Below are 24,401 nucleotides of genomic sequence, written 5' to 3' on the forward strand. Positions count from 1 at the left end.
CCCATTTGCACAATAATCATTCAGGCAAACATTGGATAAGCAGCAATTTTATGGCTGGATACAATCAGCTTTTCATAATTGTTTTTCAAATTACACACTGTACTAGAGTCCATTCCAAGACACCATGAGGGTTTTATAATAATATTTGTAATAATTTTGAAAAATTTCTAATGAAAGAATATCTGACTGACAATGGTTCTAAATTTTTTAAAAAGATTAAATACAAAAATATGAATTTATTTGAATTTAATTAGATAATTTAGAAATATTTTGAAAGTAACTGCACAAACACCTCTTTATTTGTAATAATTTCTAAACATCTATGTGATTATTTAACTTTTAGAAATATTAACTCAAAATGGTAGAAAATGGTAGAAAATGGTTAACAATGGTAGAATGGTGATTGCCCCCATAAAAGTAGGTGCTAATCCGGCCGTTCTGTCTGCTTTTGTACATCTTTAGATTTCACTGCAGGGCACCACTTGGTCCTTTGTGGATAGCATTCTTCCCTAAACTTCGCAAGGATGTGTGAATTGCTTTCTTCCCAGCCGTCTGACCTATTTATAGAGATGTTATAGATAATGGTAGAAAATGGTAAGAAATTGTAAATAATTGTAAATAAAGGTAGAATGCTGTTACAATTATTTAGAAACTGTTAGAAATATCATATTTCATATGATGAATATTTCTTAAGTTTTAGAGAACCGGGTAAATATTTATAAAGTTGAAATCACATTCAAAATATTTCTAAAGTATAAAATCTCTCACACATATAATTACAATAGATTGAAAACATTTGTAAATTAGGACAATAACAACCCTCGTGGTGACTTGGAATGGACTCTAAGGCCACACCAATTTAATTTCTTGGTTAACAGATTTTTATTTTCAAAAAAAAAAAAATTCAGAAAAAAAAATCATCAAAACAGAAGGCTGGCCCAGTCTTCTTTTTTCATGATTTTTCTTTTTCTAATTTTTTTTTTTTTTTGGAAAATAAAAATCCGTTAACCAAGAAATTAAATTGGTGTGGCCTAAGCAAGTCTTTTTTAATACATAGACCTGCAGACAGTCTTATATCACCAGTAAAGTGTTAACTATAAAGAATTCATAATATCATCCAGCTTTACAAATACATCCTGCAAATTATCTGGACTAATGTAGTAATACAACTGAGCATCACAATCAATAAAGTTTTCACTTATCACTGTCCATTGTGTCCCTAATATGCATCACATCGTTTCCTATGTTTCTCTATTATCAACTAACACTTGTTTGTTGTAGATATATCCTTGCCAATTTTCCTATAGAACTCCCTGGTGTTTTAACTAATGATTATATGAATATATGGATACAATAACTAATGGTTATCTAACTTGTGAAACAAAGTACCAAATAGCTTAACAACTCAGTGTAGGTTCCATAATATGAGATAGGAATGTACAGCAAGAGAAAAAATTCATATGGAACACCAAACATACTGTGTCTTAAAATGTGTTCAGAAGGTCATATAACGAAGAGAATGTTTACATCATTTTGATTAATAGTACCATTGATTTTATATACAAATGAATATTTCACCAACAAGAATGACGATTGCAAAAATAAAACGCACTTTAAATCGGCTTGACCGTACATTAAAAGAAACACACATGGAGCACAGGAAATAGCATAATCTTCATAAGATAATTGCATTGCTAACTATAGGACAGGACAAGAAGTACGTCAGATCCTGGATATACAGAGCAAGCATGAAAGTAGAGTATAAACTTACCCTCAAAACTACACTCACAAATTATCTAGTGCTAAAATCATATTGCAGCTTAGAAAAGTAAAAGGCCTCCTGTTTCTTGGCAGGAACAATGTTCTTCATTCTTGGTGGCATGGACGTGTTATCAAAAGGAGGTGTCCAAATTTCTAGAGAGCAGTTCAAAGTCGGCTCAGCATTGAAAAACACTCTTCAATCATCCACCTCCTCTACATATGTGGATGGAAAGTACCCCATCTGTAAAACAGAAGCACACAAGAGTTAAATGTAAGGTTGATCATCAGATTCTCCTTAAAGTTGCTATCAATTCATAGCCTCTTTGTTTGAATACAATTATACTGTTCTTAAAAAAGGGAATTCCAAAATGTATGAAGAAAAACACGGCAAAGTCTCTATAATGTAGCCTCCACCATGCCCTCCCATTGGCGTATGGATCATAGAATTCGTCAGAAAAAGGAATAATTAGCCAGTAGAATCAGTCCATGGTGAAGATCACATTTCGCCCGTGCAGGAGCCTGCAAATGAAACCCTGGCAAATATTCTCCCTATAGCCGGCAAAGTTAGTCTGGTAGAGACTATCTATAATGCACAATGCATGTAACCTGCTGTTCAAAGTGAGGGAAAACAAATAAAGTTAAGCTGGTAGCATCAAATTAATGTTTAACACTGCTTTCTTTGTGATTGATTCCGACACAATTTTGGGTGAGTGAATTAGCCCACATCAGGTGGTTGTTACCAGTTGAAGTCTACTTAAAATGATTGAGCTTACTTTCCATGTTGGTTTGATATAAGTTTGTCTCTAAAACCAACAGTACACATTATACCTTTCCATCTGCCCTCTGTCCCTTCCACCAGCCCTGGTCCCCGCCAGCCTTGCTGAGGATGGTCACCCTCTCCCCTTCCTGCAGAGACAACTCCCGCATGTCTCGCGCTGCAAACTGGTACTTGGCCACAGCCGTGCCGATAGGATGGTACTGACGAGACCTTCTGTTGGTTCTTGTTGGTGCTGGGGGGTTGTGAGATTTCCATGAATGTCATTTTCCAATTTTATTTTTACTGCACTACTCTTACTGTATGATGTTACAGTTTAAGTTGGAATCTCTTATTGGGCAATGCAATTCTGCTTTGCAAAAGAAACAATGATATGACAGTTTGTAATGTCTACCTTGTGAATCAAAATATCAAGAAAATACAATACAGGGATTACCTACTTCTGAGAAACAGTTTTCATAACTATTGACTTATATTAGTGCTACATTTTTCTAATAAAAACACAGACTGGAAAATGTTCATCTACTGGTAATACTTTGGCAGCAGTCTACAGCCTGCGCTGTAAATGATCAGTTCTATTGATGTGATGTTGTAATCTCCTTATCTTCACAGTGAGGAAAGGTACCTTACCTGAATTGGCTGGAGGCATAGAGTTCCTGTTCTGAGGGTTCTTGTACTCCTTATAAGGAGTGGCCAGGGTGATGTCCAGTCCAGGGAAGCTGCTGCCTAGCGAGTTCTTCTGGTAATATTCAACTAGCTCCTGTGATGGCAACATGATCATGTTTAACAACAAGATAATAAGTTAACAAATATTGGTCAGATCACACACATTCTGAAAACATGTTTCAGTAGTTAAAATCATTTATTGATAGGATGTACAGAGCAAAATCCAGCCAGAGGCATTTTGGTGATAGAATAAAAGTTCAACTTCTACAGACATTCAGGCTCTGATATATTTGAAGTTGTTTCGGTAGTGAAATTGAGATAAGATGGACTTACCACAATGTTGGGAAACATCTTGGCCTCTGCAATGAAGACACAGCCATTCTGCTGGTTGACTTTGATATGCTTGACTTGTTTGTGTCTGTCATAAAGAATTTTAACAGTTACAACCTTAAACTCAGCAATAGAAACATACCCGTACAATCTGGATAGTCATGATGCATATCAAAAAAGTACAAATACAGACAAAACAAATTTTAAAGTACAAGCAATACTGGTAAGTGCATTTTAACAGCTGAGTCAACTTCATTGCTTTTGAACAGGAAAAAATTTGTTCACATAGAAATCCATAGTATTAAGTTGCAAGAAAAGCTGCTTCTGTATCTACAGTCTTACATTTATATCTTCCTTAAGGTCTCATTCATGAGTTTTTTCGCCCCATAGGCTTACATGTTATAAAACGTGTTTTACATGGGCGCGTTCGTAATGAAGCTATAAGAAATGCACCAATGTCATTCATTCTCTGTTGAGCTCATGTACCCTAGATCATGTGAAAAAATTGCCAACTACCAGTTAGCATACAATACCTTTTTATGGCAATTACAAACGGCACTTAGCTACACCCCCTAAATAGGCACTTTCCAGCTAAACGCGATCGACCGAATTACCGCCAATGTCCGGCTGTGGACGTCCGACCTCGCGGGCGGCTGCCAAACTTTACCTCTTAATTTCTTCAGTTACAAACAAGCTTTCATCAGTTTGACGCTTGAGATAGGTTGGGCTTGCTAAAAGGGAATTTCCCACCGATATACACACACGTTCATGCAGCTGTTCATTTTTTGGGGCACGGACTCTTTTAGGGTACCCACTCGGAGTAATACAGAAATGAGACCTTAAGTAGTGTTTTTTCATCATCCTTACTTGAGACTGATGGCCCACTGTCCTGGCCTGCGAGAGCTCTCCCTGACCAGGTACACCCCCATTGACAGGCTCTCCAACATCTTCTCTGCCTCTGCACGTTCCATCTGTCCTGTGTACCTTAAGAAGTAAAACAGTTCAGTGGACTACATTGAGCTTATGTCTGTAAACTTTTTTGGGCATACATGTAAATGTGGTTAAGAAGCCAAACTAAATATAGACATTTTATAGTACAATCAGGACTTAGTAGTGCATTGGAGCATGGGAAAATAAAAGTAGGTACCTACTGACAACTTCAGACAGTCTAATGTCTCTAATTAAAAAAAAAGTCATAAAAACAAACAAACAAATAAAAGGAAACAACTTAATAAGCAATGGAACATCAAGAAGTAGAAACACTGCAAGGGTGCCCTTAATTTCCTAGAAAAGCAGAGTATTATGCTTGCAAATCTATATTACACCAATGAAGGTACTGAGTGAAATGCACAGCAATCTGTAGGAAGTAATAAAAATGTTCAGCAGCTGTTAAGCCCAAATTCAGACTAGCATGAATCTCAATGCTTTGTAGAGTCAAATGTCTGCATCATAGGATTGCACACATTGAACAGACAAAATGGCATAATGTTCATGATGTTCCTAGATCTATCACTGCAGCTTGGCACACATTTCATACAGTACCTTCTATGAGTTATGCAATGCCTTACTATCACCAGAGTGTGAGTATAAAAGATGCAAGGAGCCTGTGCCTTAGCAAGCTTCTGCTGTTACACCCATGTCTATGCTGATTGCACCCTTGATCTGTTCTTGTTGTACCGGCTGGAAGATTTCTGTGATAGATTAGTGGCAGCTATAAGCCGTGCATAGCCAGTACACCATAGCCCCTATCACCAGGTACTGTAAGACTTTGTGGCTTTACCAGGTGTATTTGCTTAAATCTGCAACCGTAACTCGTTGCACATGTGGTGCGGACTTCCTACGTTCATTCTGGTCCCCAGGATACGCGTCTTCGTAGCCTATTGACGCCCGTTTTGACGCAAACCCTGACGATGACGCTCGTCTTACTTGCTGGGGACGCTAAAACAAAAGACAAGCACACACAAAACAAAACAGGTTTGGTTGGCATTACCAGGTAAAGGACTGAAGCGATCTGTTTGGAGCGGCCGGGGACCCATTTGTGGCTAGCGACCGAGGTCGCCAGCTGGTGTTTCTGCTCTCTGGTTCCTCGTAACTCGGCTTGTGGCTTCTAGATAATTTCTGTCAACAAACATTTCACATTGCTTATATAATCTGTAAATGTGTTATCATTATCACAAGGAACAAATTGCAATTGCATGTAACACAAAGCAACACACCACACTCGAATTATCCCAAAACCTGTCATAAATAGTCATACTTGTACTTGTACACAACTCACCAGGTCTTGAATGTCCTTTGAAATTGAGAGAAAAGTTTTACATAAATAAAGGAATGAATGTATTACTCAACATTACCACAAAAACTAGGACTAGGAAGTGCAGAAAGGACAGTAAACAGTAAGATTATTCAACAATCATCAGACTATCTTTTATCTTAAAATACAAAGTGCTATGCAAAGAATTATGCTTCAGACAGCAACATCACTAGTACTTTACAACTGCAACAAATACAGTACATTTGAAATAGAAGTATTGTCTCTTTTGATTTTAATTCAGTCATGCCACAGGGTCTTTATCGTCTCAAAGGAAATCAATTATACAACAAAACAAAGAGGATAAGAATCAGAGGCCAAGAGGCAAAAATAACTGATATTTTATGTAGTACTGATGGTAGTAGTGGTGAAACTGACAGGAGAGGGGTTGATATCATAATCAAGAAGAGACTTTCATATCTCTTTGTTGACCTGTAATGTGATATGGTCATGAGGATGTCTAGCAAGAATAAGACACACTCAGAAAAAAATTGGAGGATAAAACATTCATGAGAGATTCAAGGATAAGATGATAATGGATTTTTTTTGATGTCCAAAATGAGCTGGTGTGGCTATGTAGCAATATCATTAAGGGATACAGAAGAGCTGGATCCAAATATAAAGAAGGAAAAGACCCTTACATGTTCTGACACACAGTCCTTTGGGAACCAGCCTCTTTCCAAGTCCCTAAGTCGTCTCCCCTGAGGATTGAGAATTACATTTGTGAGCCTTTTAGACTTAGACATTGCAAGACAAAAATATCTACCGATATGCTTGATTCTTTAACTTCCTTTTGTTCATACTTGCCTTTCCTTCAAAACTGTAAAGCAGCAATGCCAATGCCTTATACCCAATCCTATAATGACATTTCTTTTAATATTTGTCTAGTGTGACACTTTCCCAACCCTACAAAAGGTGTTGCACCAACAAAAGTCATCTTTAAAACCATTGACTTGAGTACATGTTTAAGCCATAAACACTACCATTCAAACCAACCGACAGATGTATTTGTTGGTAAAAATGTCTCACGAAACTGATGACTGTCAGCAGAAGAAAGACACCAGTAGGAAATACCATACCTCCCACCACTCCCGGTCAGTAGTGTCGGTGGTTTCCATCCTCTCCCCATCGTTAAACGTCAGAGCCTTCCTGTCCCCTATGGGAGGTGGGGGGATCCCATGATACGCCCTGTCTGCCTGCACTATCATATCTGCATGGCAAAAAGGACACAGGCATCAGCAAGGACTACTTCTATCAATGTTGAAGATTTTAGCTTGAAGATAAGCCATCAAATCTCCCTCTTTTCCCATCTTTTACCTTCTCCCTCCTCGTTAAAGAGTAAGAATTATGTATGTAACCTTTTCCCTGCTGCCTAGCCCCGTAACCAATACAGAATTGGTACCAAAAAAACAGCTACCTTAGTGTGCTAAAGGTTAATATGTGTTGACTTACGTTTGTTCTCCAGCTGGCTGGGTGTTGTGGATGCCCTGGGGCTGGACATGTTCCTTGGGGGGAGTTCTGGTGCTGGGGGGAGGGTCATTCTCACTCTCGTGGGAGACTGTGTGTTGTTGAAGTCCTATTCATGTAGAACAGATGATGGGTTAGAACTCACTATAGGTTCTAGTTACTCCTTAAGTTTAACTATTGTTGAGGCATAGTGGAATACTTCTCATAATCACATGACTGAGATGGGCCGTTGTCTAAGATTAAAAATGTCAATACATGCCAATAGAAGCAATTCTAGGCAATCCAATAAAAGAGCTATATATAATGTCGAAATACAAGACTTTGCTAGCCTCTACATGCATAACATAAACAATGACGGCCCGCCTCAGTGAAAGGACTGAAAAGCAGTGAAGATAATGATGACGATGATGACGACAGCAATAATATTTGCAAAGTAGAAGGTAAGTCAGATACTCACCCTAGGTGGTGGGAGTGGTGCTGGAAGAGAAAGGGCATTCTTCATCAGTCTATACATATTCTTGTATTAATGGAATGCTCTGCACAATATATTGTCAATGCATTTAAATAGGATGAAGGGGGAAACTATCCATTATTAGATAAGAATGAAAATCACAATGACCTCACCAAAGGAATATTTCTCAAGGCTAAAAACTACAGGCAACATTTTCAATGCCTTACCATCTGTCTTGCAGGCATCCAAATATCCTATGCACTCTTTATGGCACATCTTCCCACAAACTGTAAGAAATTGGAAGAACAAAGTGAGATACAGGAAAGGCTACCATGATCAAAGGACTTAATAACAGCTGTTTCTATGACTTGCATTACTTCCTTGTTATAGCAATCCAAGATTTGTACCTGAACAGAAATAGCCCTGATAGAAAATTCCCCGAAGCAGCTTGCTGCAGACACTGCATCTTGTGGGTTCCTTGAACGTGTACATCTCTAACTGGTGGGTGGCTCCCTTTCCCTGGGTCAGCTGCCGCGGGCACAGGTTATCCCTGAAAAACACCATGTTTTATGCCATCAAATACTAGTACCTTTTCCTTGCTGACTGATGCAGTAACTAGGAGATTTTACTTGTTTTACCTACGGGTGTGAAACTGTTAAAGGATGTTTTCTCATCCTGTCATGAAATGAAAAAAGATACACAAACATCAAACTGGTTTAACAACTGGCTGGCAATCCTTGATAATATCCCTTTCTTTGCTAGACGTTTCCACTTACAGTGCCATGCTGACTGCCTCCAGCCATTTCCTCTTCAGCTCAGATGTCTTGACATAGACAGTCCACCCACAGGCACCTCGCTTGTCTGACATCTCCCAGTAGTGATTCCACTGTTACAAACAAAAACACTCTTCAGGCAGTGAAGAAACTACACAATCTTAAAGTATGAATCAGTCTTTTTAGCTTTATACAAGAATCCTTCATTGAAATTTCAACATATTAGCATGAAAGTTCATCTGTGTTGGTAACAACATTATGGATAAAAGTTAAACTATTTTCTATAAGATTGGAAAATAGTTTAACCTCTTCCAGAAATTTCAACATGTTGGCATGACACTTAGATGGGAGAAAAGGATGCTGGCTTGTGGCAATGCAAGCTGTTGATGACCAGGAAATGAAGGTAATAAGGACAATTTTAAGATGATTTTGGTTGAGAGGATACACACAGTACTGTATGAATGTAACACCAAACAATGTGGGAATAATGTGGATATTAGAGTCTGAATAAAATCAGCTGCCTCTACTCACCAACAGACCAGTGACACAAAGCCAGGCATACTAAGGAAATGTGTGACACCAAACAACAATCTTTGGAGGAATTGTAAAGGTTATGTACCTCTGAGAGCATTTCTGCAGAAAGGACTACTTCAGAAAGTCAAATGTGTCATACCATAAGTGTGTCCACCATTCTACACTATATTTTACACTTCTACTTAAGTTCCAGGGGTAATTTGGAAATTTTGTGTACTGTTGAAATCACACTCAAATATCAAAGAATTCATATGGATCATCAGAAGAGTGTTTATATTTCTACTCAACGAAACCCAAAACAGACTATCTCTGCCCAAAGGACCCAAAGACAATATTAGCCCCGGGAATAATTTCATTAGGATGGTGAATGATGGAATAACAAAGTTCTTTATTCACAACCAAGGAGTCACTAACATAACAGCCGACATTTTGATGAACGTCTGTCATCTACATGACCGTCTGAAGATGACTGTCATCGAAATGTTGGTTGTTATGTCACTCCTTGGTTGTGAATAAAGAACTTTGTTATTCAACATTATCAGCTGCAGAACTAAAGGTTTCGTTCATCCTACCTTGTCCCTGTTAAACAAGCCCTTCTCAGGTACTGCATTTCTACACTCATCTATTGTCTGGTCGCTGAGCTCCAGTACATCCTTCAGGCTGTAGGTGTCACCCTGTAGACGGAGGAAGATTTTACACAAGTACATCTAAATTTGTTTCATCATACTCGTATATAGGGCAAAGAAAACTATCTTCCAACACAAAGTCTACCTTCAACATGTGGTAACAACTTTAAAGTAATTCAGAAGATAGCTTCACTATTATAACAGACATCATTACCCTGCATAAGAAAAAAATGCAAGCGGTAAGAAAAAAAGGGGCTGCTGACAGGTAAATAGAAATCCCAAAAGGGCAGAAAGTAATTAAGAAAGAAGAATTGCAGAAAGACAGAGAAAAGACAGCAAAAGTGAGCACCTGACAGTTGGGAATGATATATTCCGACATCCTACTGGACCTCTGCAGCGCATTGGGGGGGGGCACAAACATGTAGAAGGAATAATTCAAACACACATTGGCTACTTCAATGGCATCACAGCACAACAAGCAAAGAATAGACAGTTTTTAAGGCTATGTAAGTAGCACAGTATGCAACTTCTTCTGAGGACAGACAAATAGGACAGAAGTTCCAAGCAAGCAACAGTGAAAAGTAATTAAAAAGAACACTGATGCGTAAACACATGACTACTGACCCTCAGTGGCTTGCACAGCACCATGGCTTTGTCAAACAGGAAACAGTATCTGGGGGTAGAAATAACAGCATGAGGACACTTCTCACAAGATACAAGATACTTCTGTCAAAATCCTGTGTTTATTAATACCGACATGAAAAATGGAGGTATAGTTTTTGGCTTGTTTGTCGATATGTGGTTTATTTCCATTGACAGCTACAGCCAGACTGTCAAAAATCGCTGAGTCATTTCTTTTCATTTGTTTAATCATGAAGTGTAGTTTCACAGAACTCTATACAACTGTGTCCTTGCAGTTTGCAAGTACGAGTTTTGACTTCCCTTTAAAAGTACAAGTCTTATCTACCCTCTGAAAGAATGCACTTTGTTTCTAAACACATCTCTATCCTGTAATGACCAATAAACAACGACTCTTGCTTTATTCTCCTAATATCTTCTTAAGACCTGACCTATTCTGGACATTGTTATCTCTCTGGTTCTTGAATCTCAGCTCTCCGTCTCGCAGTAGTCTGCCATAGTCTGACAGGTCCTTCCCCTCAGGATAGTCTGTGATACTGGGGAGAATCAACAACAGGTATTCAAGTTAATCAAATATAACACGTTATCCTCTAATGACCATATATCAAAACATGTTTCTAAATACATACTGCCTCATAGATTAGACATTACTTTGACACAGTAACGTTTTATAATGAAACATCTAAAAAAAGATAACTAGCAATGTATGAGAAAAATCAAACTTCAAAATACATAAAGTGCAAAAATTCATAAAATGCAGAAAGTATACATGTGCTGAAGGCAACCAAAATATAGCTTTAACCTAAAAGAGCAGGTAAACAAAAGGGATTTCAAGAGGAACAAGAAGTTATCTTCTCTCACCTATCTTGAACCTTTCTAATGGTCTCTACTGTCTCATTGTCTCTCTTCACTTCATTCACATACTGTGCTAGATCCTGTGGGAGAGATATGAAAATGTAAGGCCCAAACTGTCCTGTTACAGTAACTACCACATGGTCAACCTTTGTTTCAGCACCAAGGACATCAGCAACGCCTAGCATTGTTGAGCTTTATTTTCGCCATATAAGTGCTGTTTTACTTTTCTGTGATATGTAATACAATGAGTAGAATTATGTTATGAGTTTCATTTAAGATAACACACATGTTACATGTAGTTTTACATGTGCAAGAGTTTTATTTTGTGACTATAAATGCTAAGACTTGGAGTACTCATGTTTTACCTGCATGGCTGATAGGGCTTGTTCCAGTCCTTCCTTCTCTTCCTTGGGGGCAGTTGGAGTTTTCTGAATGTGCTTGATAAGTTCCTATAAAGAAAGCATTCAATTAAGCATGCGTTGTCAACCACTTCAATGTGCTGGTGAAACAAATGACTAGCTGGAATGCTCTTTATTCATAATATCATCATCCAACTCTGTAATCATGTCAAATTTACATGTGAAGGAAGGGTCACAAAGCAGTATGATTGAGGGGGGAGTTTGCTTTTGTTTGTTTGTGCCTTTATTCAGTCTAGAAAATGCTCTATTCGACCATCAGGGCCGCTTTGCATGGTCAAGTTGAGAGGAGTGTCGAGGGGTCAACATAACAATATATAACTAGTGCTTGGTCAACCAAGATAACTCAAAATAATATAAATAATATAAATGATAGATAAAAAATGAATAAATGATAGTAACAAATAATAATTCATCAAGTCATTAGGTCCATGACCATTTGATTAGAGTCATTTACTGTGACGATAGTCTTTTGAAGGTTGCAAGAGCGTCCTGCGGTATGAGTTCCGGACAAGCAAACCAGAGTAGGCTAGGGACCTCCTGTATACTTGCTATCCCTGATTGCCCTGTTGGAATGAGTAAGCCCTTACCCTGAGCAGAAGATGGTACTTGAGCACCCTCTGCATCGGCACACTCAGCAGGTCCCTCAGGCGGAACTTCCCCTGGTTACACGCCAGCTGACATGTCTGAGGGGGAGGGGGGTATAGTCAGACTTCATATAAACACATACAGTATTCAAATCCAGTAATTGCCGTTATCTTATTACCTGGATGTTTAACCTTCATCAACAGCTTCAAATCATCTCTTAATATCACCAACCCAAAACTAAATAAGAATGGTTTTCATGGTTTTGTGGGTTAAATGACTTAAATCTCTTATTTTTCAGGTTGAAAAAATGGGATCACTTATAAACAGTATTCTGGAAACTGGTTGGTAGAAACTAGAAACTAACCAACATCATTAAAGCAGGAGTTGAGTACTTTGAAAACTATTTCTCTACAAAACACCACCTAGACTACCTTAAAATGAGGAAATATAGATGTTATGTATCAGTAATATCGATATGCTATATTGCACTTAGAGACACTGCTATCTAAAACAGTAACCTCGAATCAGGCTAATTTTTACAAATACCAGGTCTTACATTCACTTGTCCAGTGCAGACCTTCAGGTATACATAAAGGTACACATAAGTTTCTTGGTGACACACAGATTAAATAGATATGTACCACAGTGACAATGACAGTAAATGTAGCTACCTGTATGTACAAGATAACACCATACAGCAGAGTACATCACATTACATCAGCATAATACATGTACTGTACAACAATACAACACGACACAATACAACACAACACACAGTACAAACACAAAACAAACATACTGCACCACCTGAAGGTCCTTTTAACTGCGCAAAACCATCTTTTACAACCTACGCTTTGCCTTAACAAAACTTGAAATATCACCCCGACAGCTTTTTTTCATATGCATGTAGGTGTACATCAATACAAGATCTGTCCTTTGTCTTTGTGATATTGTTAGTTTGAGTCATGTCATAGTTTTGGAGGTTCTTTTTGTGTTAGTATCTGCATGAAATTTCATGCTGTGCTAATTTACTTTTTGTAGCATTACTAGCAAATATTGTAAAGTGACTAGATCCTTGTTTTTGTTTCTGCAAGGATAGATACAAATTTTCTACATTGAAGGTTCTTTGCTAAGCCTTCAGCACATATGGGCCAGCAGAAAAATATGAAGTGGTGAAAGTGCTGCAGGAAAGACTCAGCAAAAACTAGTAAAAAAAAGTATCCGTGGTACATGTGCACCACTACTACTACTAGCCCTGGGCACAGTTAAAAGGACACATTGGGACTCCACAGATGAGAGCTACCTCCAGTTGTACCTGCCCAAGTCCGCGCAGCTGGGACTAGCCGCATGCCGGAGAAAACAGAGCAAGATAGCAATGTAGAACACTTCAACAACACACTCGCCATGGGGTTAGTCAAGAGAGGGTTAGAGCAGTTCATTCTTCTATGCTTTATCAATATAGGTAACAGAAAAATACCTGGTAGAAACAGTAATATTTCAAATGCAAGGCTGTGGCATTTGGCCTTGGCTGCCTTCAAAGTTAACTTTTTCCCTGCTATGGGCTCACTTTTAGTTTTACACCAATTTTGTTAAAATTGCAGCAGGTTACAGTATGGAGAAGGTAAAATGAGGTGTGGGATAGCGTTTTGCAAATCTTACTCTGGAAAAATGTTTTGGAGGCCCACATAAATTTCAAGTAATGAATTCAAATACTGAGGTACATGCTTCCAGGACCAAACAGTTTAATATTCTTTTAGTCAGGCTTTCAACAATGTACATCATCTAGCTTTGCAAATTGTATCAGCAAGTGTGTTGCCACTATTAGATTGTTAGAGGAAAAACAATGTCAGAAGAACAAGCATGGCTGTAAGCATTCGAAAGCACAGAGCAGGTCAGTGAGAAAAATCTAGCAATCCAGCTCTTGCATTCTGAAATGTACATTAAAGTTACATCACAGTTTCTTGTCTGATGGTAGAAAAGGAAGGATAGAGGCTAAATAGAAGAACAGTAATTCCCTCATAATCGTGGGCAAAACAAGACAAGATAAAAGGTATTTCAAGTAGTCATTATATACATGTACAATCATTAAGACATACATGTACACAGAAACATTACACTGCAAATCTGTATAGAATTAGACACTAAAAACGTTTTGCAACAGGGATTTCTAAAAGAACAGCTACATTTGTAGAAAGGGACAGAAATCACATGTAGTAGGTAATGATGACCTCCCTGAAGACACTGATTTCAATCATTATACCATCTGACAGTACAGAACACTGTGAGACACTGTAAGCAAAACAGATCTCTACGAGTTGTGACAAAGACAGAAGTTTACCTCGATCTTGGTCCTGACATCCGGTTTCCTCTGACAGAGGCTGTCCACGTGGTCCTGGCCGTACTGCATGTCGGAGCAGTACTGTCCATAGATCAGCATCCTGTCCTTCCATTCCAGGAAACACTTGCTGATGTTGTTGGTGCGCTGGTGCCGCGAGGCCTTCTCCAGGTCTTGTAGAAAACCCTTGTGGACGTTGAACAGGTCCTGGGATGGGGAAGCAATGTTACATCAAAAATTCATACATGAAGAAGAGGGTGCAAGCTTGATGTAAGTAGATGAGAAAAAAATACCCAAAAAACATGTTTCATCTTTAATCAGTTCTTTAGTGTTCATATTGATTTTACCTTTGAAAGAAAATCACTTTTCGAACAATAGACAAGGTTTCCTTTTCAGGGCAAGACAGGCAAACTCTCACCCTAAAATTGGTAGGGCCACTGCTTTAACATGTTAAAGCAAATCTGTTATCAAACCACATCAGCATTTACTACTTACAGCATTTATTCCAGGCCTGTCATGGTCTCATCCTTTCTAACATCAAATGGGAACCCTGAGTCTAATTTATGTTTATGAGATTCAAACAAGTATCTTTTTTCCTGACCTGTATGTTAATGAAGATGATCTGCTCATCATCTGGTGAGATGAAGTTCCTCAGAGGCAGGATGAAGTGCTGGACAGAAGGAAACATCAACATCAGTATACTGCAATACTACCTGCTAAAGCTAGGGGGCACTGCAAGTTAGTGCTCATGGTCTGTTCCATTTCTATTTTAGCTGAGTCAAAAGGATAAAATATATTTTTGCCAGCATATATTTGTTCAAAAATGTTAGTTTTCCTGTTGTTCCTGTAGTGCCATGATTTGAATTTGGGTTCAATGACCTTTCAACTGGCATTCTTCCAACCATGAGTTTAGCACTATACACGAAAAGCCTACAGCAAAAAACAGATTAATCTGCATTCCACAATTCAGACCAGGGGCTTATTCTGCCTTGCATGACGTACACCAGTGAAAAGCCCATTCAATACCAGATAATGACATAACGTTTGTTGTGGTTTTACCTGCACAATCATGTTCAGAGCTTCAACATAGTTTTTCTCTGTGTCCAGCAGTTCTTTTACAACATAGTTCTTCTTCTCATGGACAGATAGAGACTTCTGGACGGGCTGTTGCTGTAAAGGGTAGAAGGAAAACAGTGTGAAACCATTCTTTCACACAAAAACAAGGATTTTTCAAAAGTAATTTTCTACAGTCACCTACCTACTGGAAGCATGTTATTGTATACCTTACTATTCCTATTCTTATAAAATCTGTATAGTCATGACACTAAACAAATGTAAATTGAATGGAGCGAGGCATGTCCATAGAAAGACGAGAACTCACAACTCCGACAATGTCCCCATAGATGTCCTCATCCTCCACAGGGACGGTGTCGTAAAGGTCATCTTCATCTGCCAGGTCACACTCACTGAGGACACAACAAGAACAGGCTTGCACAACTACAGCTTTCATTGACATAGAAGCATGCACAACTCCAGCTTTCACTGACATAGAAGCAAGCGAAATGGCACATTTGGAAATTAAAGAGCCATCCTAAAGTGTTAGAAATCACCCTGTCGTTGCACTTATTCTTACATACATACGATGACGGTCATTACCATTTGCTTTCCTTGACTGTGTCTTAAAATAACCCTTTGCAAACCGTACTACGTGAATGTATGTCTCGGTATGTGAAGTATAAACACTCACTTGGCCAAGTCTTCCAGGTTTCTGTAGATGTCCTCATCATCATCCTCTTCTTCATATCTAGCATTAGGAAATGCCCTGAAAAAATTACAGAATTGTTAGATATCATTTTATCATTCCTCTGTCATTAGACCATTTCAATTGCATCATTCTGTTATTGCACACTGTCATAGCTGTATTTTTTACAAATTTTCTACAGCATACATGTAGATGACCAATAAGTTAACAAAACCAGAGTTTCAGAATGATGTGCTGTCGATATAAGTGAAGAATTTGTATTCAAGTAGCAAATCTAAAGAAAGTACCGTTTTCCTGCTTGGATAGCGAGGTGTGTGTTGGACAACTTGGACAACGTCTTGATAACCTGTGCAAATGGACAGACACAAGAGAGTCACCATATGTTGTAATTAGTAGAACTTATAAAGCTATATCATGAATATATATCTATGAGCTTATGGCATAAAATATTGCAGAAAAGATGAACTAATAGGCCTGTAAAAAAACTGTTCAACAATGAACTGTTTGAACTTTGTCAAATCCTGTCATACATATAATTCAAGTCATCATGTTTTCAAGGGAGAGGATGTCCTAAACTAAATATAGATGAACTGAACATGGACTAAATCAATGTCAAATTTACAGGAAGTGGAATGTTTTACTGCGAAGTATGCATGATCAAAATCTAAACATTCTGAACATTTAACAAAATCATCAGTACTGTGGATGATAACTTCCTGATGTGAAGCAGCTGTTTCAGTAAGACCTACCTTCAGGAAGTCTGTGACCTCGAACAGGACACGTGCATCAAACAGGTCCTCAGGGCCCATCAAAAACACGGTCCTACAGGCACCCAGAAATGTGTTGATGTTCTTCTGACAAAGGAACTGTTTGGGGAGAAACAGAACAACACTGTTAGAGCTCTGGTGGTACAACAAAAACATACATTGTATACAATTCTACACAACCACTCAGTCTCTTGTTTTGAATGCTACAAAATATATCGTACAATTAAACCTCTAATGAAATAGAAGCAAACATTTAAGGGCTGCTATCAGGGTTTTGATAATATCATTACTTTTACATAACTTTTAGTACAGTATAAAATTAAAAGCACAACAGGAACTGTATGTTGAAGGCTTGAAGCACAGGTGTGAGAACACAGGTGCTTTTAGTTACCACTAACCATGGGATCTTATTGTTGGGTAAATAGATCGGCTGGCACGAAAATGTCTAACACTGTCCTACTATACACATGTACATGGACCTACTGCTCTTGAGAATTTCATGATAGCTACGGCCGCGTGGCGCGTTGGATACACCCGATCCCTCGATCTCGGAAGTTAAGCAACGCGCGGTCCGGACAGTGCTTGGATGGGAGACCAACCAAGAACGTCCGGATTGCTGTAGCCTCACGAAGCTTTCCACGAAATCGTCTTCCAGGAGGGACGTAAAACGGGGGTCCCGTGCTCGAGGAGGTGCCTCGAACACGTTAAACAGCCTCATTACCCTACACATTGGGTACCTGCCTGTGGCACTGGCTGCAAATACACCTGATATTATATAAACTAGATAGCATGCATCGTACAGTCGTAAATGACACTGCTCCTAAGACAGAAGGTCAGGAGTTCGAATCCCAGCCTGTTTTCGCTCACCTGGCTGGCACGCAACTGGAGAGGGTTGGAGCTCTCAGAATGGGACATAAGATTAGAAGTTGTGTTTGGTGTAGCCTGCGTTACACCACATCCAGGGGCTAATTAATCAGTTGGATGGGCTACTAGAAGCGTGATTTAGTCAGCCTATGTTTGTTGTAATCAGCAAAAAGAGTAACGGAACTGTTCCAAAGCCACTCAAGTGTACAGGCAGATTTTATCTGTCACTGGAATTCAAACATCACAGCCATGACACCATCCGTAGCTTCTCTGGCCCATAGAGAGTTAATCCCAACTATAGCTAATAAGTCTGGATTCTTCTTCACCATGACTAGTCAAAAACATTTTCTTTTACATCTGCTTTGATTCAGATAAAAATGTGTGAACAGGGCTAGGAGATTAGTAGATGGACAGCCAGAGAAAGAACAGATCCAGGAAACAGTAACCCAATACTTCACTTTCTTCAAAATACCAAAGTCTTTCTGAGAAGATTATGACCAACATGAGGTCATGCATCATTCAGTACATGTACATCCGCATTTTTCGTAACAGGTGTCATATGTCACATTATGTGTAGTGCACCAAATATAGAGGGTCTGGTCACACACATTGTGCCATCATAGTACAATGGAAACTGAGGGCATTCTTGAGATATGCGTGCAGATGTCCTGCAAAACTGTTATGTAAAAGTCTTCGGTGGTTGGTTCTGTCACAGCTTGCTCAAAAATTCGAAATTGTACGATGACTTATCACGAATGTTACCATGCCATAACATGGGAAATGACAGATCTAACTTTTAAGCTGAATTCCTTACAATACATTTAGTTACTCATTTCTCCTTCCCTGATTTTATGCGTCCTTTCCAGCTAGAATATCATTATCTTTAAAGTTAAACAAACATAACTTGTATGATATGTCCATTGAAATCATGTTACATACTTTAAATTAAGACATAAGTTCCACTTACGACCTTTCACCCTACACTATGCATATATATAATCCACTCAAGACTAAAAGGTTGTTGGTACTCATTATGCTAACAGAAAGTAATAAAAATAATGGCTGGGGCCCACTGATAAGAGGCTTCATAAGAAGATTTGACAAGCTATCTTATCACCTAAAACACACCAAATCCTATCCTATTAAACTCAGTGCAATATCTACTTTTCTGGACATTTCTTATTCTTTCCATGTGCAAGGTCAGCTTGAATTTCCATCTAGACCAGCAAATCAATTCCAGTCTCCAATAATTTTCAACAAATGTTAGTTGTATGAGATATTAGTCTGGAGTTTTTCTATCATATTGACAAAATATTTTTTAATTACAGCTGGTCATAATGTAGTATCTAGGTCTCAATAGACCGTGTTCCTTTATTTCCATCAAAGAAGTGTTCACTGTCTTCCATGCAACAGAACTGAGTTACTGACCATACCAAATACAGTCAAACCTGTATTAGCGGTCACCTTTGCATAGCGGCCACCTGCCCATAGTGGTCACTTTTTGTCGGTCCCTTGGATTTTTCCCATTGACATAAGCATTAAGAATTAGGCTATAGCGGCCACCTGTCCAACGCGGTCGCGGCCAGAAGATTTTCAGTCCCGCGAGTACAGTAACACTGCTGATAACGGTCACGGCGCGCCGGTAAAAGCCGCATGGCCACCGCACGCCGGGTTCAAAATCTTCATTTTTTCACGCAGTTATCAAATTTATGTGGACTCAACTGGATAGGATGATAATAAAGAAAACCAGAATGTTTTATCTTTGTTAGAAAATCCATGGTTTGACGCGAAGTCAGTATAATTTTCTTCACATGGCTTGCATTTGTACATTGTAGCAAAATTGACCATTTCTGTGCATTTCGACTGGACAAATATTACGGCAGCTTTTTGGAAAATACAACTCGCACATGTAGCTGATGCGGTAAGTTCGGGAAATGTTTGAATGCCGGCCCAACATCCGTTTTCCCCGGTGCTCAAAGTCAAATCGTGTTTCGCGCAATTTTCAAAATGGCGCTGATAGTCAGCAGCACAAAGCCAGGTCAACGGAAGACACCACTGTTTCGGAGGTACAATGCGCTAAATTTATTTTGCTGCAAAGTATCACTGAGGATAATTACTTTACCAAAAGCTTCAAAAGAAATATGAATAACATTGGTATGATGTAAAATTTGGGCTATTGCAATTTTCTGAAAAGAAAAAAGCCATTAAAAGAGTGACCTTCTTCCGAGTACCCTATTAGCATAATGGTAGAAGCTGATAATGACAAGCGGGATGCGAAACAACAACAGACTAAGGAAAACTATCGCCACGATTTTATGTTTCAAAACGGTCGAAAACGAACAGTAAGTGGCAACTGAGCAACATGTATTTTGTTCTTAACTAACTAGGTGGCATTTTGCTGCGAAGGACTTTGTTTCATATGATTAAAACTCGTTGGTGACGCGTGTGCCTGCAGCGAAGCAGTCGCGAAGGATAAAGAGTAGAGTATGGCGATGCTGGTCTGTACAGACATGAAGCCCGAGCAAGCCATGGATTTTGGAGTTGGCAGATACAATAATTCTTTTTTCAAGCCCATAATAGAAGTAAAAGAACAACAATCGACTTTCTAAAATGTGACTTACCTATGCAATGTTTACATGTGTACTGCACCGTGAATAAATGTATCTCAGTGGGTACTGAAAATACGTGTCACTCGTGGTCAATTAATCGACTTTTTCTTTATAGCGGCCACCTGTCCTTAGCGGCCAGTTTTGGCCAGTCCCTTGAGTGGCCGCTATAAACAGGTTTGACTGTACTGGCAACAATATGTACTTATCTGTTACTAGTCAAATAGGGCCCATAAAAACTTTCATTATTTGATTGCAAATATACATCTAAGATGCCAGTTCAAAGTCCACCTGGCTGATAAGGAGATATCCTGAGAATGCAGCTCTTTTACCAAGTGTCTCTCACAATCGCGTTCTTTGCGGTAACCTTTCACTGTACAGTGTACAGTCATCATACACAAAAATATGCCGTACTCCATTGTGTTCCTACAGTTGTTTCAACTGTGACCTCTTGATTTTCACCTTGCCAAGAAATTCAAGTGCCACAAATCTAAATAGATTTACAGTAGTTGTTGGCCATTTTCTTTCCATTGACTGCCTATTAGCTACAGTTAACTGTAACTACACCACTGTTTCATCAGTCCATTACTGTGGCTCCATTAAATATGATTACACTGCAGATAATGGTACATCAGTTATAATGTGAGCACATAAGTCAACTGTCATCCCAGGCCATAATAACATTGCTGCAATTGAGTCAATTGCTATAGCCTTCAACTTTTCACCTTGCAAGTGTCATTGACTGCTTAATGTTAAATATATATGTAGGTCTTTATAATTTGTGTCTACTACAACATGTACATAACACTCAGAAGTTAGAATATACTTTTGTGCAATATCATATTGCTTCCATTTGACAATTTTCTTTCATTTTGAATTTTAAAAATGCTTATCTCCAAAGTAACGGATAAGACCACCATCTTCACCAAGCTACACAAATGTAGCCTTTAACTATTATGACTGTAAAGGCAACAAATTCAGAAACACTCCGCATAGACAGATTTAGGTAATTTACTATCAACATTACACAAATTATGCACTGCGACTGTACATGTACATCCAATTTATACATAGACTAAAGCACCCAAGGTCAACATCATCTGGTTAAGAGTCTCAAACTGTCAAACATCATAAATATAACATTCAAGAAGGGTTTTGCTGGTGTCTGATCATTCCTGGGGGAGTCACATAATCCTGTTCTTCTTGTATAATAGGGATAGATTTTCATGTCATTAGCAGATGATGGATAGCGCAGTTTCAAACAGATTTATTCCTGAAATTTTGCCTATGCATAATTTACATGTCTAAAATAGGACGAATAACCTTCTCGGCGAAGGTAAAAAGATGGCAGACTTCAACCCCTTTCACATATTGCTTTCCAACCCTTCCAGATAATATATCATATACATGTACCACAATCAATCGTCCAGCATTTTTTTAAATATTGGGGAAATGCCCAATAAATCAGTCTTTGGGTTGCCCTACTTTCCTAGTACAGGTAATGTTGTCCACATTTTTAGCAAGCCCTGTTAAGGCTCAAACTCAAAGTAAGGTCTGGACAATTGCTGGCTGCATGCCAAAAATGATGCTGGTAAAAGAAATTGTTATTCATGTAGGGTGATGACAAGTCTCTGCCTGCTAATGCCTTTGTTCTTACATTGCGCGATAAATAGTTATTGGGTGCTAATACTTCATACCTGGTTGTGAGATAAATCAATGGCACTCAAGTCAATACCTCATCTGCTGTGTGAAAATGGGATCTAAATACCAGTTAAACTCTTTTTTTTTTACATAATACTGTATCTGTATCTCTATCTATATCTTTAGTTTATAGCTGTAATACGAAACTCCAAGATCTCATTATTCATAACCCAATTTTGCCAAATATTCTCGCCAAGTTTGTACAGCACCTCCTGAATAAACAGTTGAACCTGTTAGGATAAAATTCTGTTCCAGTTTTACTGTCCTGGGAAACCTCATGTTTATACACAAGCTGATCATTTACATGATAACAACCATTTGTGGCCAGATGAGGTACCTGCATTGGTATTCTTTTCAGACTGACAGATTTCACTTTCATGTAAATATCCTACAACTACAATGAAATTGTTCTTGAATGGGGAAAAGAACGCTCTTTTGAAACCTCATGTTTAGGTCTAGAATCATAATAAAAGCCACCAGGTCTCCAGAGCAATTTGAAAACACACTTACAACCATACTAAATATCCTGCACCTGTGACATTACCGGTATTGTTATCTTAAAAATCAATATCACATATTTCATTTCAAACATGACATTTTGTGACTATTGCTGGACAATGACTGAAAGCTTCCTTTAAAATCACATTTGAGTACTACGTAGTTTGCTTGAAATGGGGAAGAAACAACTTAGTTATACTAATTTCCACCAATATTATTGCATCTATTATCTAATGCACACTGGATGAAGAACATTACGATCCATTTATTGTTTCCAAAACTCTGGGGACTTCTTGTTGCTACGAAGTCAGTTCTTATGACTGGATACGCCATCACTGCACAGAGGTCTTAGTTACATGTCGATAACAATCTCCTTCTGCTGATGTCTGGTAAACTGACCCATTTTCTTACTGCAGGTTTCCTCAACATATCCGTTCTGCCATGGCTGCTTTGGTCCAGAACATCCTTTAATATGTGCTCAAACACGGAGATTGAGGTTAGGGTATCAACCTATTTCCTTTCTAAATATCTGATGACGAGCAGTTTTTTGCACAGTTCTGTTGGCCGGACATCCTCAAAATCTTAAAGCTGAAAGGCCAGTCTTCTATTAACATGTTCCAGTTCTGTGCATGTTTAAGAGTTCTTCAGTTGTGGGATGTCTTGCAGCTGTTGTGCTGACCACTAAAACGGTTTAAAGATGCCCTAGATTCTGCCTACACAAGGAAAAGCAAAACTGCTGACAGTTCCTTAAAAGTGTTTTGCAAACTATGTTCTACTTCCAGTTGATAACCATTTGCTGTATCTAATATTATAGTTTGGTGCCATTGACTTTCACCTATCCAACAAACACTGTATGTAACAGATATCGCATTAGTATAATTCTTCTGAAGAGAATAAACGGACCTTCATACTGTATAATTGAAAGATATAATCCGAACTTGTAATTTGTAGTGTACACTTGCATCCTTGATTCTGCAGATTTTCTATTATCTTCCTTCTTCATGCCTATATTATTTATAAGACTTTGAAGTCTTCTATTGAGAAATAGATACACATCCAGCTAGAACAGTTGGGTGAAATGCTATGAGTGTCTTATCAGATGGGTTGGTTTACAGGAAAGTGGTCCAACTCGCTTACAAACTTGAACTCAGTAGAAAGTATTCAGGACTTCTGCATGTAAACACCCTACAGATTCTTATCATCTTGTTGGAATTGGACGGAAATCTGTTCCGCCCGGGGCTAGAGTTGGACTTCCTGTGATTGTGCCGACAACTTAGCACCAAATCTACCAGCAGGTAACATCGTTAGAGGAAAGCAGTGGCGAAACTGTGACCAGGAAATAAAGTGCAGAAGGCAGAGAGTTGTTGTGCAGGGTGTTTACCTGTGACATCTGAGGCCGAAGGTTGATCTGTCTGAGGTCCACAGAGCCGGGCTTCAGGTTGTTGAGGAGCTGGCACAGCAACACTCCGTCCCTCAGGGTCTGCGCCAGGTCGAAGACTTGTGCTTCTGGCCATGTTGCGCGGTGTGTCGGGGCTAAAACCCCGCACTCTATGAGCCACTGTACGCACTGTCTCCACTCCTCCATTTTGGATCTGCTCGGAGTCGCTCGACTTCCTGCGCAAATGGCCCAGGACCATGTATATAAAGACGACTCTACTCAGTATTCCATAGAGGGG

The 24,401-nt window shown here is 38.8% G+C and overlaps 1 protein-coding gene across 6 annotated transcripts; it reads right to left on the bottom strand.

The window, feature by feature from the left end:
- Positions 1 to 891: 891 nt before the first annotated feature.
- On the bottom strand, positions 892 to 24,351 carry LOC136441232 (guanine nucleotide exchange factor VAV2-like). 6 transcript variants are annotated; one of them, XM_066437401.1, is made up of 31 exons: positions 24,107 to 24,351; positions 17,039 to 17,155; positions 16,577 to 16,635; positions 16,275 to 16,349; positions 15,909 to 15,993; positions 15,587 to 15,697; positions 15,129 to 15,197; positions 14,531 to 14,734; positions 13,496 to 13,531; positions 12,749 to 12,769; positions 12,195 to 12,290; positions 11,554 to 11,637; positions 11,195 to 11,268; positions 10,765 to 10,869; positions 10,319 to 10,367; positions 10,044 to 10,085; positions 9,641 to 9,742; positions 8,538 to 8,647; positions 8,169 to 8,311; positions 7,989 to 8,048; positions 7,768 to 7,787; positions 7,296 to 7,419; positions 6,923 to 7,053; positions 6,485 to 6,544; positions 5,811 to 5,825; positions 5,313 to 5,470; positions 4,400 to 4,516; positions 3,536 to 3,620; positions 3,167 to 3,296; positions 2,590 to 2,771; positions 892 to 2,002 (listed from the first exon to the last, which is right to left on the bottom strand). In XM_066437401.1, the coding sequence occupies exons 1-31, from the start codon at positions 24,308 to 24,310 to the stop codon at positions 1,958 to 1,960; spliced, it is 2,913 nt and encodes a 970-aa protein (XP_066293498.1). In that variant the 5' UTR covers positions 24,311 to 24,351; the 3' UTR covers positions 892 to 1,957. The 6 variants fall into 6 exon arrangements, with proteins under 6 accessions (XP_066293498.1, XP_066293500.1, XP_066293501.1 ...); XM_066437403.1 differs by lacking the exon at positions 5,313 to 5,470 and adding an exon at positions 5,523 to 5,650; XM_066437404.1 differs by lacking the exon at positions 10,044 to 10,085.
- Positions 24,352 to 24,401: the final 50 nt, after the last annotated feature.

Source organism: Branchiostoma lanceolatum, chromosome 9 (genome assembly GCF_035083965.1).
Source record: "Branchiostoma lanceolatum isolate klBraLanc5 chromosome 9, klBraLanc5.hap2, whole genome shotgun sequence".
Classification (NCBI taxonomy): domain Eukaryota; kingdom Metazoa; phylum Chordata; class Leptocardii; order Amphioxiformes; family Branchiostomatidae; genus Branchiostoma; species Branchiostoma lanceolatum.

Excerpts from the sequence above, each read along its gene's own strand:
- LOC136441232 (XM_066437401.1), bottom strand. The coding sequence starts at position 24,310 with ATGGAGGAGTGGAGACAGTGCGTACAGTGGCTCATAGAGTGCGGGGTT. Across the intron at positions 15,994-16,274 it reads AACCTGGAAGACTTGGCCAA|TGAGTGTGACCTGGCAGATG; the intron begins GTGAGTGTTTAT and ends TTGTGTCCTCAG. Across the intron at positions 9,743-10,043 it reads ATATCATTCCCAACTGTCAG|GGTGACACCTACAGCCTGAA; the intron begins GTGCTCACTTTT and ends CTCCGTCTACAG.